The 18,080-nt window shown below is 33.4% G+C and overlaps 2 protein-coding genes and 1 non-coding gene across 6 annotated transcripts; 1 reads left to right on the top strand and 2 right to left on the bottom strand.

The window, feature by feature from the left end:
• Window positions 1-618: 618 nt before the first annotated feature.
• LOC146900504 (RNA polymerase Rpb7 N-terminal domain-containing protein) lies at window positions 619-7,060 on the bottom strand. Of its 4 annotated transcripts, none has more exons than XM_085735099.1 (8): window positions 6,873-7,060; window positions 4,043-4,176; window positions 3,846-3,941; window positions 2,643-2,730; window positions 2,027-2,102; window positions 1,827-1,896; window positions 1,657-1,746; window positions 619-926 (listed from the first exon to the last, which is right to left on the bottom strand). In XM_085735099.1, the coding sequence occupies exons 2-8, from the start codon at window positions 4,151-4,153 to the stop codon at window positions 879-881; spliced, it is 579 nt and encodes a 192-aa protein (XP_085591225.1). In that variant the 5' UTR covers window positions 4,154-4,176; window positions 6,873-7,060; the 3' UTR covers window positions 619-878. The 4 variants fall into 4 exon arrangements, with proteins under 4 accessions (XP_085591225.1, XP_085591227.1, XP_085591224.1 ...); XM_085735101.1 differs by having other exon boundaries at window positions 4,043-4,165; XM_085735098.1 differs by having other exon boundaries at window positions 6,932-7,060.
• Window positions 7,061-7,165: 105 nt separating this feature from the next.
• TRNAN-GUU (transfer RNA asparagine (anticodon GUU)) lies at window positions 7,166-7,239 on the bottom strand. The gene has a single exon. It is a non-coding gene; the product is annotated as a tRNA-Asn (tRNA).
• Window positions 7,240-13,379: 6,140 nt separating this feature from the next.
• Window positions 13,380-17,139, top strand: LOC146900502 (3-hydroxy-3-methylglutaryl-coenzyme A reductase 1-like). The gene is made up of 4 exons (XM_085735097.1): window positions 13,380-14,517; window positions 15,451-15,632; window positions 15,759-16,105; window positions 16,396-17,139. Exons 1-4 carry the CDS (start codon window positions 13,547-13,549, stop codon window positions 16,636-16,638), a joined length of 1,743 nt encoding a protein of 580 aa, XP_085591223.1. The 5' UTR covers window positions 13,380-13,546; the 3' UTR covers window positions 16,639-17,139.
• Window positions 17,140-18,080: the final 941 nt, after the last annotated feature.

The raw sequence follows: 18,080 nt of genomic DNA, 5'->3' as shown, positions 1-18,080 counted from the left end.
AAGCAAAAAACACCAATTTTTATGTTATTATTGTGTTTTTTCAAACAAATCATCTTTTCCAATATAAAATTAAATGCATGTTGCATTCAATTTGTTTCTCTTTTTATTTTCTCCATAATTTTTAACCAATGAGAATTATTTTTACATCTTTCCATGAAACTTATTCCAAGGAGAACACAAAAAGACAGAGGGAGTATAATTTTGCATCAATTAATTGAATGTTAATAAAATCTGTACAAGCTTGCTTGAGATTTAAGAGAGAGAGAAAAACAAAATTTCGAAAAACAACTTGGGCGACATTGAGTTTTTGTGACATTGAAGACTTTAGTGTATTTTAATTAGAGAGAATGATCAATGAATCATTAAAATAAATTATTTTTTATGAGATAATGATTGGTTAGACGAGAGCCCAATGTCACTAAAACTCAATGTAATCCAAATGCAGCCCAAAATTTCATTGCAGAATCCTTTATCTGGAAGCATATTCATTTTTATTTTTTGACAAACTGAAAGCATATTCATGTTGATTAGAACATAGATGCCTTAAATGAACAATATTGTATCCAATATATAGGATTTTAATCATGAAATCAAATAAGCTTAAAGTGTTTAACCATGTAATAGAATAAGCTTGTAGTATTTGTGAATAATGGCATATAATGTATCTACAGTGTCAACTGTCAACAATGATCTCCCATTAAAATTAAATTAAATAGTCAATGTTTTTAAGAGAGGTCGAAAGGAACATGACCAAACCATTAATTTCTTCTGTCCTAATAAGTAAACAACCAGCCAATTTTCTTTTGATGAAGCAAAAACATAAAATACTGATATCTTCTAAGCGTAATCTTGAAAATGAATAAAAGCTGAGAATGAATTCATCGCCACCAAGAAACAGGTCCCAAACCTTCACGATCTAATGATCCCTGTAAAATAGACATAAATCAATCATCCATCACTGTGCAATGCTTGTTAATATTTTAAAAATGCTTGTTTATAGGACTTTAATACTCAATCACCATACAAAAGATATTGATATGGCAAGTAATTCAAACACAGTTTCTTGAATTGGTTTGTTTATGATGCAATCAATGAGATTTCGGTTCATAATCAACATATGCGATTATAATTATGACTGCTTTAAAATATGAGAGACATAAAAGCATAGGAGAAGGGGAAACGATGTGAAAAGAATGTAATATTGATATCAGGGTGTTGATCATCCACCAGGAAAAGAGAGTGTAGATAAAAATAGAGAATAGAGGGATTGATTAGTGGGGAATAAAAGAGAGATGGAAGATCACAACAAGTCAACAATTTATCATCAATTTTTAATTGATGAACCAAACAAATTGAAAACATAACATCTGAATCAAATTATTAAGATCACAAATGAAATAAACCATCCTGAATATAACATCAAGAGAAAAATGTTAAAAACTTCGATTAAACCAAAATTATAATAATTATAGTAAATTCACGATCGGAAAACTATAATAATTAATTATTAATTAATAGTAAAATAAACAGTATAAACTCCTAGCATCCGATTTCAAAAAGCCATATATATTCTGGGGTTTTAAATAATCACAGAAATGCATGAATCAAGCTAATGAAGAAAGTAGATGACAAAAATGGGGAACAAGATATACTTACATTGACCACCATTGGGGAAAATGGCTTTGATTCTTTTGCTTGCTCAACTGGAATTGTTGGGTAACTCACACTTTGAACTTGGAATTTGATCTGCAACGTTGGTAAACAAAATTTTGTTTCATCTTCGTTGTCCAAGCATACAATTGAGATTAAAGGAAAAGGAGTCTAACCTCATCAGAAATCTCAATATTCAACTCAGCACTTACTTCAGCATACTCCCAAATCCATTTCCTTGTCTTGCTGTAATTTAACCAACATACAATCATGATGAGAGGGAATTTGTACGGAAAAAAAATTTATGTGGATATGCTCGTGTATTATGCTTTTAGTTCACCCAAAAGTAAAATTGGATAGAAGCAGTGTCACCTACTTTTTTGATACATAGTGGCTTGGGTAGGGCATGTGATGAGTAGGAATATAAATGTCATCAAAGAATTCAAGGGATACTGCCAATCACAAATTCATAGTTACTAAGCAAGGAATATAAAATACATCAAAGTTAGACAACCAGTGATATTTTTAGAGGATGCAGATTTTGGATAGCACTGTAATATGATGCATATAGTAGGTTATTGTCACTGTCTGAACATGAATACAAAACACAAAAATTAGACTGATGACAATTCAACTTGCAGGGTCACACACTCACATTCTTCTCTAGAAACCCTGGACAGGATATGAGTTTAAATGATTCAACATTGACTGATTTGATTCATTGAGTTTTGAATGAATCTATTACAATAAAAGTGGGATAAAAAGCAGTAGTATGGGCAAGTACAAACCACAGATTTTATTCTTCTCATCAGAAACTAAATTAAAAATGGATACCTAACAAGTAGTATAAAGAAAACTTATGCTTTGTTTCAACAAGATGGGCTCAATCAACTGATCGTGTAAAATATTGTACCCAACTTATATGTGGAGCAAAACTACATATGCCAAGAGATAATTACAATCAAGGAACCAGCTGATAATTGAATACATACAGCGTAGGCCATCAGCATCAAGTGAAATAACTTTTGCAGAAATAATCTCCCCTGGGAATGGACGAAACATAATCAAATTAAATACCACCTGCCAGAAATTCCAGAATACAGTTATTGCATAGTCAAAAGCAATCATGGAACCTTCTGCAACTTTCATCAAACTACATAACATTGCCAAGTACAGCAGAAAATTGTAATGATGAAAGAAAAGAAAGCACAAAATTTTTGTAGGTACGAAAATTCCAGCAAATATCTTGTTAAAACTGTTGCGTAGCAAGTGTGAGTTAGAAGTCCCACATTGCTTAGAAAAGTGGAGGTTGAGCAAAAGTGAGAGGACCCATAAACCCAATGCCAAAAGGTTTTGGGTTAAAGTGTGGTGTCCAACTCACTTGTTTGGTTGCTCTAATCCCAATGTAGATGATCCCCCGAGCTCCCCTTGTGACCCAACAATAACATAATAGAATGGTACCATAATTTCTGCCCATATTCACTTGTATGGTTGAGCACTTCATAAGTAAAGAATGAATTTCAAGTGGGATACTTTTCTTCTAATGAAGTTTAAAGTAAAGCTAAATGCACTGGACTGCCCAAAAGGTTGTCCTCGCCAACACTCACTTCGAACAAAGGCCCCGAAGCCAATTTGGACCCATGACACATCTTTGGCCTGCTCCCCAACTGTCGAACAGGAGTCCAAAACTTAGGTCCAATCCTGCAAGGCTCAAATGCTACACGCCTCTTGTCTGCTACTACCACCGAGCAAATCTTAAAATTTCCTCAATACGCAACATCTCCTCGCTCACATTCAAAGTACAATGTTCGCCGGTTACAGACCCCCGCCGTCTGTAACCTTCAACCTAATGGCTATTACGTCATCACTCTAAGGATTCTACATCCTAACATATAACTGAGGACTTCTACAGTCCTCCAAGGTATGATTCTATTCACCCTAAACTCCCTCATCTTGCTCTCATACTGACTTGAGCGTCAGAGTGCCTTTTGCAGGTACCCCCACCATTTCAACACAACACTTCAGCTCGCCGGATGCCGTTCTTCTGATCGCTTCAGATCACTAAACAAATCAGTTAAGAGTAGCAAAATAGTTCACAAGAACTAAATGCCAACATTCAACCTCATATTCCCATTATGTAGAATCCAGGCCCAATGATAGGACGAAAAGTACAAAACCAACCGATAAACTCATACCTGGTAAGTCGGAGCACCAGCACCGGGGAAGATAGACCCTCCTTCAATGGATGTGATATCATAAACAGATATGCAAAGGCCCAAGTTTTGAATAACCTAGCATGATTACAGAAACACAAAAAGAAGCCATCCAAAATAAGTTAAATAAATTACATATAACGGGTCGTAAGGAAATGAAAATGTTAGCAACAGAAAACCTTATCTAAGAAAAGCCTCTCAAGCTCTGATTGTATGGCTTCCCGAATGGGACGAACAAGAAGATGAGGAGGCAAGGCAAATTTATGCTCAATCTTACTGAGATAGAACATTGGTCCTAAACCCTGTTAGAGTACTAAGATCCAGAAGAAATACAAGTATAAGAAAAAGTATTTCTGGCTTTGACCAATATAACTTCAATAACAAAGTGAGATACAAGTTCTTATGATTCAAATACTGTTGCCTTTATGCCGCACAAAAAAGTGTCTTTTAGCATAATTAGAGCCTGTTTGTTATAGCTTTTTTTAAGAAAAAATCACTTTTTTAAAGAAAATAATCACTTTTAAAAATATTGCATCCGTTTGTTACAGATTTTTTAAAAAATCAGAATCTAAAAAAAATCTAAAAACAGCTTCAATTGAGAAGTTGTTGAGAGCAGCTTTTCAAAAAATAGGTTTTTTTTTAGAGGAGAGAGAAAATATGGATCTAAAGATTGAACTAATTTTGTAATAAAAAAATCGCTTTTATATAGCTGTATCCAAACAAACTAAATTATTTTTTTAAAAAAAGTGATTTTTAGTACGGTAAACAAACACAAAATAGATTCTGATTTTTCATAAAATCTCTAAAAAATAATCTCTAAATTATTTTATGTCAAAATCACTTTTATTTTAATCCGTAACAAACGGACCCTTAAAAGGGGGAAATGTATGAACTATAAATACCATGTCATGACAGAGACTGCAGTTAGAGGCAATAAAAATAAATTAAAACAAAACTGTTGTATCTTTTAGAAGTGGCCATAAAGGCATAAACACAACAGAATCAAAGAAATCAAGATGTTTTACGAGTTTAGCATAACAAAATAATAAATTAGACACCATAAATCAAAGCAATAAAGATAAAGATACCTATACAGGCATAAAAGTTAAGGATAGACAATTTAACGATTAACTCTATTGATATCCACTATCTACCTCTTATACAAATGAATCATATTTCAGAACTTATATCAAACACCATACAGACATGAAATAAGATGGGCAATATGTGTTAATATAGGCGCTATTGCAAATACTAAAAAATAGTAAACAAGCTAACATAAATCCCAACAAGAGACATAAATACTCAAAAATAGCAAAATATGTATGATTAAAGGGGTAAGCATACTTAATAGTTATAATTAACTTTTTAAATTTGTCACTAACATTAATAATCACAAAACCTTAGTCTTAAAAAACAAATCAAAACTCAATATAGTTTAACTACTAATTGAGAAAAAAAAATACTAATTAAAAATCAGAAGCGGTAGAAAACTAGATGGTGACAACATGGTTAAATAATGACCAGACAACCCTTTAAAAACTTAAAACGAAAAAATATCAGAGGACAAACAGGGTATAACAAACTGTTTTTTTTTTTTTTAAAAAAAAAAAAAAGGCATTGTGAACCCTAATGTTAAGAGTGAATAACCTGCAGCTGTGAAAGCGGCAAATGATCGTAGGAGAGAAAGCGTTTTGCGGCTGCATCTATGTTAGGTGTTAAGATTCCCACATTGGAAGTTATATGGCTTGAAGAAGTTTTTATAAGTGGGGGTAGTCCTTACCTCACAAGCTGATTTTGTGGGATAAGTTAAGCCCTATATAAAATCTAAGATGTATCAGAGCCCTCTGTTGTCAATGCGGAAATGCGGCGCGGCGCGGCCAACTCAATAATTGGCGCGGTGCGGGAGCGGGGCACGTAGCGGGCGCTATTTCGGTGGTGCGGCCGCTAATAAATTAATACTAGATACCATACTATTCAAAAAGAAATACTAAAATGCCTTAAACATTACTCAAAATTTCATGAAGTATTCATAATATGAATTAAAAGGGATAGCAAAATCGAAAATGGCTAATACCAATTTTATACAACTAGTACAAGTTATTGTTTTACTATTTATAGGTCCGCTTTGGCCGCTTTCCACTTTTGACACGCACCGACGCGGCCTGGTGCGGTGGTCCTGATTTTTCCGCTCCGTTATAGCGGTCGGCGCGGCTGCTATTGACAACAGAGTCAGAGCCTATTCAAGATCTGTTGGACCACCTGCTTTCAAGGTTTCTCTATAAGTTCTAACCAGCTAATGAGTTAGGCCCTATGTAAATTCTAAGCAGCCGTGAAATGGTTTCTCTCCCGCGATTATTTGCCGCTTTCACCGCTCATATTGACCGCGGGTGGCAGTGACATTGCATTATAGTAAAACCCTAAACTGCTACACTAGCGTTGCCAGGACCCTGGACCAGAGGTTCAAACTTTTGAATTTAATTTAATTAATAATTAGGGTCTTGTTAACGAGTGCCCCCGGCACTCTTTAAGCTATCCAGAATAGGCAATTATTCTTTAAAAAAGTCAAACATTTCGATTTCCAAGACATTAATTACATACATTTTTATAATATACTTACTAAATATGGTCCTTAAAGAGTGCCCCGGAGGCACTCGTTAACATTTCCCTAATAATTATAATTATAACTTTAATTATAGACTTAATCCTAATAACATGTTTTCAAATTTCATCAATTATATTGATAGAGCTCGGTTGAATTCTCTAGACATTGCTACTTGATGCTAATAACTTTAATAATTATTGAATTAAACAAGGAACTAACACAATTTGGCTAATCAATGATTCCACAACACAAATATATTACTCATAATCCCAATTTCACAATCAATCTACTGATTAATTAAACACTATTAGAGTCGTATAAAAGAATCCAAAATCAAAAAACCCTAATTCAAAACAAAAAGGGAGATTCACTGTGACTGCTTTGTTGACTGTTAGAAAACGAACCTGTAGATAGAGATTCGAAAGAAAAACAATGTGAAGAGGGAAGAGAGTGGGTCGCGCACCAGGAAGAAAGGTTTGTTCGCGCGTGGTAGTGGACAGCGGCGCAACCGCGGTAGAGGGAGAGAAACCGTTCGCCGTCGCCGGAGGAAGCCCTAATATATGTTTGAAAGATTTTTGTGTCTGTGAGGTTTAAGAGGTTAAAATTGTAAAATGGGCCTAAACTGGTTTAAAGTTGAAACGCAAATAAGCCTGTCGTTTTTAGCTATTATATGACAAAAAAAAAAAAAAAGAGGAATCGCTAGAAGGAGGGGTTGAACCTCCGACCTTGTGGTTAACAGCCACACGCTCTAACCAACTGAGCTATTCCAGCTACTTGTCAGATTATAAAATTTAAACTTTGTTAGGGAAATTGGAATGGAAGGCATTTGGTACATCTCTCTCCTACATTCATCTTCTTCCTATACATTTTATAGCAAGACTCACAAATTGAAGTAAACTTCTGCACTTGCTCCTTAAATCAATATTTTTTTAAAAAAAAAAGGGCTAAAAAATTATGTTAAGAAACCAAACAAAATTCCTTTGGCATAAGGTGTGCTCGACAAGCTTAACTGTTCAAGAAATTCACATTACATCCTTAAATCAATAAATTAACAATCAATAAATCAGAAGGTGTACTCGAGAAGCTTAACTATCCAAGAAAGCCTTTTATGAAATATAGAGTTATTTATCGATTGTTATATTTTAGAAAATATCATTTGATAAGAAAAAACATTATTTTATTGTTTATAAGAACAAAAAAAAAATTATATTTCATCGTAAAATATAATCAATATTCAATGTTATTTATAACAATATATATATACTATATATAAAGAAAACTACGTCTTTCAGCACACTTTTGGGTTGGACTTTTCTTTCCAAAAATACCCTTAATTTTAAATACAAATAACACATGTAACAAATATATAACAATAAATTTAATTTAAGGAGAAAAGTTACACACAGTTCCTTTCCTTATGAACTGTTCTTACTGTTAGCCAATTATAAAATAACATGTGGATTACTGATCCATGTCACTAATCGTCCCCGTTAACCCTCTTTTACCTCCGTAACCACATATCAAACTCACAAAAACTAGCACAAAACAAAAACTCATGTTACCTTTTTATCAGCCGTTTTTATGTTGTACATCTGTGTTTCACTCAAAAAAAAATGGTGTACATGTGTTGTTCCCCTCAATACAACCGTCAAAGATTGCCAAATATTTTCATATCCTTTACACAAAAAGCAGTATTTCCATATTATTTTATTATTTTATTTTATTTTATTAATATTATTATTTTATTTTATTAATATAAATTACTCTTCTTTAGCCTTTGATAAATTGTAAAAAACGTGAGCAAAAAATATTGTTAAAGATTGGACTTAAATCCTCTAAAAAAAAAAATTAGTAACAAACGTGAGAAAAAAATAATAATAAAGATTGTACTTTAGATCCTCTAAAAAAAGATTAGTAACAAACGTGAGCAAAAAATATTGTTTTTTTTTACAAGAGCAAAAAATATTGTTAAAGATTGGACTTTAAATCCTCTAAAAAAATATTAGTAACAAATGTGAACAAAAAATATTGTTAAAGATTGGACTTTAAATCCTCTAAAAAAAGATCAGTAACAAACGTGAGCAAAAAATAATGTTAAAATTGGACTTTATATCCTCTAAAAAAAAAGATTAGTAACAAACGTGAGCAAAAAATAATGTTAAAGATTGAACTTTAAATCCTCTAAAAAAAGATTAGTAACAAACGTGATAAAAAAATAATGTTAAAGATTGAACTTTAAATCCTCTAAAAAAATATTAGTAACAAAAGTGAGCAAAAAATATTGTTAAAGATTGGATTTTAAATCCTCTAAAAAAATATTAGTAACAAACGTTAGCAAAAAATAATGTTAAAATTTAATCAAAATTATAAAAACAATAATAAAATAATCACATGCGTTAGCGTAGTTGAAAGAGCGGACAGACGGGCACGATAGTGCCCGTCTTTCCGCTAGTAAAGTATATTAGAAATGATATTTGTATAATAATTTTGTGGCTACTTTTGAACAACTCTCTCTCTTATATTCAAGTTATGATCTTACTTTCTCTCTTCTTCTTTTTTTTTGACATTTAAGAAAAGAGAAAAAGATTGGTGTCACAAAAATTATCACCAAATAGTTGTACAAAGATCTTTACTCAAAATATACACATTTTTTGGTTTGATTTTTTTCCCTTTCATTTTTACCCTTCATTTAAACTATTTTACCATTTTAGATTATTGTTTAGATTATAAATTAAAAAATTAGCTAAATCTCATTAGAATAGTAACAATGCACAACAATGGGACGAATAACCCACAAAAATATGAGGAATCATTCACAACAATATAAACAATATTGAACACTATAAAAATAATAGATTTTGTGTTAGAAAAATCTACATGTTTTTTTTTAGGGTTAATAGGTCTTTACCCCCTGCAATATAGATCATTTCCGGTTTTCCCTCTGTAAATTTTTTTTTTGGATTTACCTCCCTGTAAAAAAAATTGTTTTGATTTACCCCCCTAATAGGCCAAACAAAAACCAATTTTAATTTTTTTTCAAGAAATTTTCGTTTTTGTTTGGCCTATTAGGGGGGTAAATCAAAACAAATTTTTTTACAGGGGGTAAATCAAAAAAAAAAATTACAGGGGGGAAATCGGAAATGACCTATATTACAGGGGGTAAAGACCTATTAACCCTACTCTAAATAGATTTTCTTATAAAAGAATTTTTAACTATCTGTATTTGTTTACTACACAAAAAGTGAAGCTATTTGTGTTTGTTTACTGCCAAAAAATAATTTTTAACTAGTTCATGTGTTACCTCTTTGTTTCTGAAAAAAAAATTGTATGCTTGTTTGTTGTACATGACTAATGAAATATATGTATACTAAACGTGTTTATTAAGTTTAGATAAATGATTTTGAGTATTTGGTGATGGATATGATTACCGAAAGGGTCTTGCTAACGAGTGTACTCGAGGTATCCTTTAAGCATTACAAATCAAGTAAATTATTTTCAAAAAAAAGTCAAATATTTCAATCTACAATACAATGACTACTTATATTTTTACGAAACATACTATTTAAGGTGCTTAAACAATGCCATAAGGATACTCGTTAGCAATATGTTATAGTTATATCTTTTTTGGTAGTGATGTGTTATATTTATATCTATCTACTAATGTATGAGTTGCATAATTAATTTTGGTTGGTGCATGAAGTTTTTCAAAAGAAGTTTGTCTTGATTAAAGACTTTTACAGTAACCTAAATTTTGGGGACTATTTTTTTTTTAAGAAATTTTTTGGGGACTATTATTTACCTAACTTTGTCGGGAGTTGACTCTCTTCTTTGTTTGTTGAAGTAAACTCTCAAAACAAGATAAAAATATATGTTCATATATAGTTGTTTCTCGTCTACATATGCTCTCTAACCCAATATCTTTTATTGATTTCTCCATCACCTTTCATACATTGATTAGCGTTTGAAATTGTCATGTCTATTATATGAGTCAAATAGTTATGTTGTTTCATAATCAACTTAAGACACCTATCAAATAGTTATGGTGTTTCAAATAGTTATGTTGTTTCATAATCAACTTTAGTCTTAAGAATCATTTTGATTTGATGAGGTATAATACTTCTCACTTTAATCCTTAGTTTTTGAGAAACATTTTCAAGTGAAAGCATAAAAATGATTTATATTTAGATGTTCCCCCATCCAAACATGTTTGAACTTCAACGAGAGAGAAGTATACTCATGCATAAACCTATTTTACCTTATTTTGAAATTTATCTTTTATTAGAAAGACCAAATGCGGCATTAATGTGACATCCATATAGTATCACATATACAGTTAACATGTCACCTCATACCTTGTATCAATAAAATTTAATATAGAATTTTAATGAACATTCTTCAGTTTGAGAGATGCTTTTGTCATCTCGCAAATTTCATAAACAAAATTGATCGACAATTATAATTTCAAAAACAAAATTCATTATTTACTCTGTTGTCGAACTTAAAAGTTAGTCGATGATTCAACTAATAACTCTCATCTTTGATTCCTTTTTTCTTCAAACAATTACACTAAGGAAGAAACTATATCCATTGATTTGTAAATCATAAAGATAAAGATAAAAATAAATTGAGAGAAAATTATCGATTTGATTGAATGTGTATGTGTAAAGTGATGTTTACCGTGGATATTTATAGGCAGATCGAGCTTGTATTCTACTAGCCAAACATCGCGGCCTACGAAATCTTGCCATGAATATCGTTTTAAACTATTCTTGCGGATGGTATATGTGTCGGTGTCCGTTGATGGGCGTACATTGCGCCCCGCATTTGATTTGGCTTTTCGCTGTTTCAGGCATTCCACTTTCATGATCCATATATTTTTTTGGTCTCTGATCATACTCCGAAAAAATAATTATTATCCATTAGTTCAATTAAACAAAACACGAGACTTTTGTAGCTAAATTATCAATTACAAATGTACCTATGATTGATTCTAACACTCCTACGATCTTCTTGAGATTTAATAGACACGAGAAAGATCTGCTACACTCGTATCCAATTGTTTTTAGTTGGCTACTCGACTAACAACTTTAAAAAAAATAAAATTAGGCGTAAACACCCTTCATTGTCATCCCTAATTAATCATATCTCATCAAACGTCTAAAATAGACTGCCTGAGTTATTATTTAATGGTTTTTTTATGGTACATACTATTATTTAATGATTTTTCTAGCAGCCGCATGGAATACGAGTTCGTAACAATAATAATTTTCAAATAACGTACTATGCATCAATTATTAGTACCATCATGAATCACCATGCAAAATGAATCACGTGGAAAGTGCGAGGACGTAAGCAAGAATACATGGTTGAACATGATTATTGCACGTGGAGAGTGAGTTCAGTCTGAATATGTACGTTCAAATGAAATCAGAAGTCAGAACTAGTTCATTTGTTCAGCCGGTAAACACTTACTTACCATAAGTTGGAAGGTTGAACACACCGTCCCAAGCCAATACCACTAGACTAATTTAAGTGAATTTTAATGTTTATTGTCATTTTCTTTATCTATGACATGTGTATTTAACTTCATTGGCATTGTAAGAATCTTTGTAAACAACGTTTCTTTTTTTTTTTCTTTTACAAAACACCATTTTTGGTTTTTATTACAAAAAAAAGTCACTTTTTAAGTTTAATGAATAATTAATGCATCTGATCTATATTATAGTATATAATTTCTTCAATTAATTTTTTTTAAAAAATATTTTGCTTATGATGAAGACAAGGGACACAATTATTTGTATGTTTCTCTATCAATTTATTTAAATCCAAACTTTATTTATCTCTCCATCAACCTTCAAACTAATAGAGTTATTTTCTCTTAAAAAATAAGGGATCGACACAAAAAAAGAAAAAAATATCTCCATCAATGTCACCACATGAATATTAAGATATTTTGATCATTGTTATAAACAAAAATTTAAATATTATATTTATTTAATCAATAATGTATATTATCTTTATTATTAGCCGTATACATCATTTAATAAATAAATTTAAAATGTTGATTTTTATTTATAACGTGATCGTGGGATGTATTTGATTTGATTGAGCTTAACTTAGTGTCCGTTTGGTTCAGCTTTGAATATAATTGATTCTGAGAGAATTGATTCTGATATAATTGATTCTGACAGAATTGATTCTGAGAGAATTGATTTATGTTTGGATACAATTATGTAGAATTGATTAAACAAAATGATTTATGTTTGGATGCAATTATGTAGAATTGCTTTTGAATGTATAATTACTAAAATAGACATAGCTAAAGGAGAATTGATAAAGAATGAGAATTGATAAAGGGCAATAAAGTAAAATAACATGTTGTAATAATAAAATATACAAACCTATACACGTTGTTCAAGGAGAATTGATTCTAGAAAAGCTAGAAGCTAGGATTTGTAGCTTCATGGAGAATTGCTTTTGGAGGACAAAAGCAATTCTGAAAAGCTGAACCAAACACGTTGTTTTTGGCTAGAATTGCTTTTGACACTGTAGAGAATTGATTTTGGGCTAGAATTGCTTCTCAGAAGCCAAACCAAACAGGCCCTTACTAACTCACCTGCTAAGCTACTCTCATAAACTTCCAATTTCTTTGTAAATATGAACTTTTTCGTGTAAATATCAACTTTTTCTTTGTAAATTGTGGTTGTACCAAAAGTTCTCAACCAAATGGTTGTTCAAATAACACTCCTCTTTCCAAATATAGACAAAAATTTCAAAGAATTAAAAAAAGGAAAATAAAGCGCGAGAAACGAGGGTGACACGCTTTACGCGTGGGCAACAAAAGAACGCGCCAACAACTTTTTTAATTCAATCTTTTCATTATAAGCAAGTTACAATTTTAATTTTCTCTCATTCGTTCATTCTCCAATTTTTCCTCCCTCCCTCTCATTTTCCAACCAATCAAACAAAAACTTTCAAATCCCTTTCCCTCGTTTTTCGCTTCTGGGTTTTCTTTCCATTTTTCTCCTTCGTTTTTTGTTTCTGCATTTTCGTAGATTCAAATCTCGTCGGAAAAAAAATGGACGCTCGCCGGAGACTTAAATCTCTTCCTCCACGTTCTCCCGCCGGCGGTGAAAACCTCAAAACCCAGAAGCTTACCACCACCACCACCGGAGAAAACCTCACTTCACAGACCGTTTTTCTCTGCGTCACTAACGCTGTATTCTTCGGTGTTTTCTTCTCCGTCGCGTATTTTCTCCTCCACCGTTGGCGCGAGAAGATCCGTACGGAAACTCCTCTTCATGTCGTCACAGTCTCTGAAACCGCCGCCATCGTTTCTCTTATAGCCTCCGCCGTTTACCTTCTAGGTTTCTTCGGTATCGGATCACGTACTTCCTTCCCGGACGATCTCTCCGACGAAGAGATTCTCGCTAAAGAAGACTCTCGAAAACCAGGACCGTGTCCAGCAGCACTTGTCGACACCGACGTAAAACCACCACCGGCAACGGTAACTCCAATTGTAGCTCCGGTGAAGATCTATGAAGTTGTTGCACCGGTGAATCTCACACCGGAAGACGAGGAAATTGCAAAATCAGTTGTCACCGGTTCAATTCCGTCGTATTCCTTAGAATCTAGACTAGCAGACTGCCGTAAAGCGGCGGCAATACGTCGTTCAGCGGTGCAAACGATAACTGGAAAATCTCTAGAAGGTTTACCGTTGGAAGGTTTCGATTACGATTCGATATTGGGACAATGTTGTGAAATGCCGATAGGGTTTGTTCAAATTCCGGTTGGTGTTGCGGGTCCACTGTTGTTGGATGGAGTTGAGTACACTGTTCCCATGGCTACCACTGAAGGGTGTCTTGTTGCAAGTACCAATAGAGGGTGTAAAGCTATTCATGTTTCTGGTGGAGCTTCTTCTGTGTTGCTTAGAGATGGAATGACTAGAGCACCTGTTGTTAGGTTTTCGTCGGCGAAAAGAGCTGCTGAGTTGAAGTTTTTCTTGGAAGATCCGCTTAATTTTGATACACTTGCTGTCACTTTCAACAAGTATGAATTTTTCTCATTTTTTGTTCATTTTACTTTGTTTTTAGTAGTATTTTTCTTTGGGTCATGAGTTATTATTAGGTGAAGAAATTAATGTTAATTTGATATAATTGATACGAAACTATGAAGCATGGACACTCCTTGGATTAGGCGTGTTATGGTGTCAAACACGCGTTGATGTCTGACGCCGACATGATACTGACACATGATTACACTGAACTATGTGATTTTCTCAAATTATTAGCAGTGTCAGTGCGTCAATGTCAGTATCGTGTCCAATGTCCGTCTCCGTATCTGTGCTTCATAGATATGAAATGATTTAGGGACTTTTGAATTTTATCTTGTAGAAAATTAGGTTGAGGGATTTGTTGGTTAAATGGATCCCCTGCAAGGGTTGCAGGGCCGTTGGTTCAAATTTTAAAATTTATGTCTTTGATCCAACGGCCCAGTAACGTTGCAAGGGATCAAAGTATGTGAAGAAGAGATAAAATATGTTTGGATTGATCGCGAGTTTGGCAAAGTCACGGCAACCCCATGATTTTGTGAAACTCCAAAATCTAAATTTTGTTAAATCATGGCCACTCATCGTGATATTGTTAGTCTCACCACCAGTCCAAACATGGAGAGGGGATAAAGAGGGACAATATGGAGAGGATCTACAATTAGTCGTGGATCCTCCTCGACAAACAGTTGTTTTCTCACGTAAAATCTTTGTTCTTAGATTAACCTAAAGGTTTATAGAATGGTTTTAGCCGTTGGAGTTGTTGCAGATGGAAAGGTCAATAGGATCCAATTTATGAAGGGACGAGGTCATATAGGATTCAATTTCTTGAACTATGATCACTTTCTGTTTTTAATAATTACTGGGGTTGTTCATTTAAAATGGGTATGTGTTATTGTTGATTCATTCATTAACAATTTAATGGGTTTGTGCAGGTCAAGCAGATTTGCTAGATTGCAGAGCATTCAGCCTACAATTGCTGGCAAGAATTTGTACATTCGATTCCGTTGCAGTACTGGTGATGCCATGGGGATGAACATGGTGTCAAAAGGTGTTCAAAATGTCCTTGATTTTCTTCAGAGTGACTTCCCTGACATGGATGTCATTGGAATCTCAGGTAAATCATGAGCTTGTTTGTATGTTTTTTTCTTCATACCATTAATCCTAGAACCGTTCCTTGTTATGGTTGAATTGAAAGTAGTTGCTAATGTTTTCATGCACACTATTGGTTTGGTTATGGCAGGAAATTTCTGTTCCGACAAGAAAGCGGCAGCTGTAAACTGGATTGAAGGGCGTGGTAAGTCTGTGGTGTGTGAGGCTGTTATTAAGGAAGAGGTGGTGAAGAAAGTGTTGAAGACTAGTGTGGAGGCACTGGTTGAGCTTAACATGCTTAAGAACCTAACTGGATCAGCCCTTGCTGGTGCTCTTGGTGGGTTCAATGCTCATGCTAGCAATATTGTCTCTGCTGTCTACATAGCCACTGGTCAGGATCCTGCTCAGAATGTTGAGAGTTCTCACTGTATTACCATGATGGAACCCGTGAATGATGGCAAGGACCTTCACATTTCTGTCACCATGCCTTCCATTGAGGTACAGAAATTAGTGGTCCCTTTGGAATTAAATAAACATAATCTGAAATTTGCACTTTAGTGCAAATGTTAAACTTTTTGCATTTTTAGCCAAACATACATGTAGTAGAAAACTTGATTTTTAGTATACTACTACAACCAACTACCGAGCATGGTTTTCTTTTTCAAAAAAAAAAATTGTTAATGCATATTTATAAGCAAGTTTAGGGGAGCTAAATTGAAAGGGTCTTTTATTTTTCAATTTTCTTCCATTTTATTGTATACTTAGCTAGATTTTGTTTAATAATTCAGGTTGGTACTGTGGGAGGGGGAACACAACTTGCATCTCAGTCAGCTTGTCTTAATTTACTTGGTGTTAAGGGCGCCAGCACAGAATCTCCAGGTGCAAATGCTAGGCTATTGGCCACCATTGTTGCCGGTTCAGTACTCGCGGGCGAGCTATCACTCATGTCTGCAATTGCAGCTGGACAACTAGTTAAGAGTCACATGAAATACAACAGATCTAGCAGGGATATGTCCAAAATCGTCTCGTGAGCTTGCCTCACACAACACAACAATAAACTTGTAGAGGGGACCAATGCCTCTCATAAGGACAAAAACGACCAAAAAGAGCGTACAGTTGGTTTTCAAAAGGACTATTGGTGGTGGCCAGGTGGTGAATAAAAAAATGATGATCAGCATCTTTTTGAGCTCAACAAGAGCATGTGATAAGAACAAAAAAACAGAAAAGGTTGCATCTAGTGGTAAACACCTTAGTCCATGTGGGAGGCATTGTCTTTTATGAGATTGTACAGAAGTGTTGAATCAGAAGATGGAGAAAACAAGTGGCTAAACCTTTGGCATTAGTTTGATTCTTTTTATTTTTGTTTTAATTTATTCTGTATTGTGTCATTTCTCTTGTCGAAAGTTATTGCCTCAAAAATTTGTTATTTTAGTGTGTCAGTGTGTGGAGTATTTTGATGTGTTGTAATTTAGCAAGAGCTGAGACATCATTGTGATGTAGAGTTGTTAATAATAGTCTCTGGTTGGCCATCACTATACACTTTTTTTTTATCTCTTCAATTCTTGTCTTTTGCTGTTGGCACTTTGTCCAAATACTTTGGATGTCGGTATTTCCAAAATAATTTTCATAGAGATTCTTGGACAAGAGTGTTTTAAGGGATATTCCTGTGCCGGTTTTAGTTAACTATCTTAATCTATCTTAATCTTGATCATTTTGTGTACCAAAATAGTGTGATACATTGATAAATGTTAAACGCCACCGTTGAGAAATACTTTGACTTACCAAGAATACTTGATCCTTCTGTCATATAATCTCATACTTGATCCTACATTTGTTATTGGATTAATCTTTTGCATCTGGATCTCACTATAAATATGGTAGAATTAAGACGGACTAAAATAGGATTGAGATTGCGTAGATCAAAGTATAAATTAAACAAGATCAATTTTTTTTGAGAGAAAGTTAAACAAGATCATGAAATAACTATTTGAGTAGTCCAAAGAAATATGTGCTGTAGTGATGTCATACACTAAAAATTATACAATTATAAACATAACATCGTAAAGTTTACAATCCACTTACGTTGGTTTAGTGGTATTGACTTGGTATCTATGAGTGTGCTCTTTCTCAAAGTCTCAGGTTCGATTCTCTCTGATACCTGTCAATTTAAGTGGGCTAATTTAGCTTCTTCAAAAAAATATCGTAAAGTTCTGTCAATTTAAGTGGGCTAATTTAGCTTCTTCAAAGCTTCTTCAAAAAAATATCGTAAAGTTTACTTAGAGCTTAGAGCTTCGTGTCTACTTCGGTGAAGAATATCATATGTAGTTACTATGATTCTAGAGTCTAGAGACAAGTTAACATCGTAAAGTTTATTCAGAGCTTTGCTAAGTTTCTTCTGCTCTGAAAACAATGATGAGAAACAACCATGGAGTTTGTTCAAGCAATGAATCCAACTAGGGTCGATCCTTAGAGG

The sequence above is a fragment of the Medicago sativa genome, chromosome 8 (assembly GCF_051527215.1).
Source record: "Medicago sativa cultivar Bolivia chromosome 8, Bolivia_mono, whole genome shotgun sequence".
Taxonomy (NCBI): domain Eukaryota; kingdom Viridiplantae; phylum Streptophyta; class Magnoliopsida; order Fabales; family Fabaceae; genus Medicago; species Medicago sativa.
This window is presented reverse-complemented; position numbering and strand designations above follow the sequence as displayed.

What these genes read in the sequence shown, in the direction of transcription:
- LOC146900504 (XM_085735099.1), bottom strand. Translation starts at nt 4,153, where the DNA reads ATGTTCTATCTCAGTAAGATTGAGCATAAATTTGCCTTGCCTCCTCAT. An exon ending in CTGGTGCTCCGACTTACCAG is followed by an intron (nt 2,731 to 3,845) that starts GTATGAGTTTAT and finishes AATTTCTGGCAG; the next exon opens with GTGGTATTTAATTTGATTAT. An exon ending in AGCCACTATGTATCAAAAAA is followed by an intron (nt 1,897 to 2,026) that starts GTAGGTGACACT and finishes GTTAAATTACAG; the next exon opens with CAAGACAAGGAAATGGATTT.
- LOC146900502 (XM_085735097.1), top strand. Translation starts at nt 13,547, where the DNA reads ATGGACGCTCGCCGGAGACTTAAATCTCTTCCTCCACGTTCTCCCGCC. An exon ending in CTTGCTGTCACTTTCAACAA is followed by an intron (nt 14,518 to 15,450) that starts GTATGAATTTTT and finishes GGGTTTGTGCAG; the next exon opens with GTCAAGCAGATTTGCTAGAT. An exon ending in GGATGTCATTGGAATCTCAG is followed by an intron (nt 15,633 to 15,758) that starts GTAAATCATGAG and finishes TGGTTATGGCAG; the next exon opens with GAAATTTCTGTTCCGACAAG.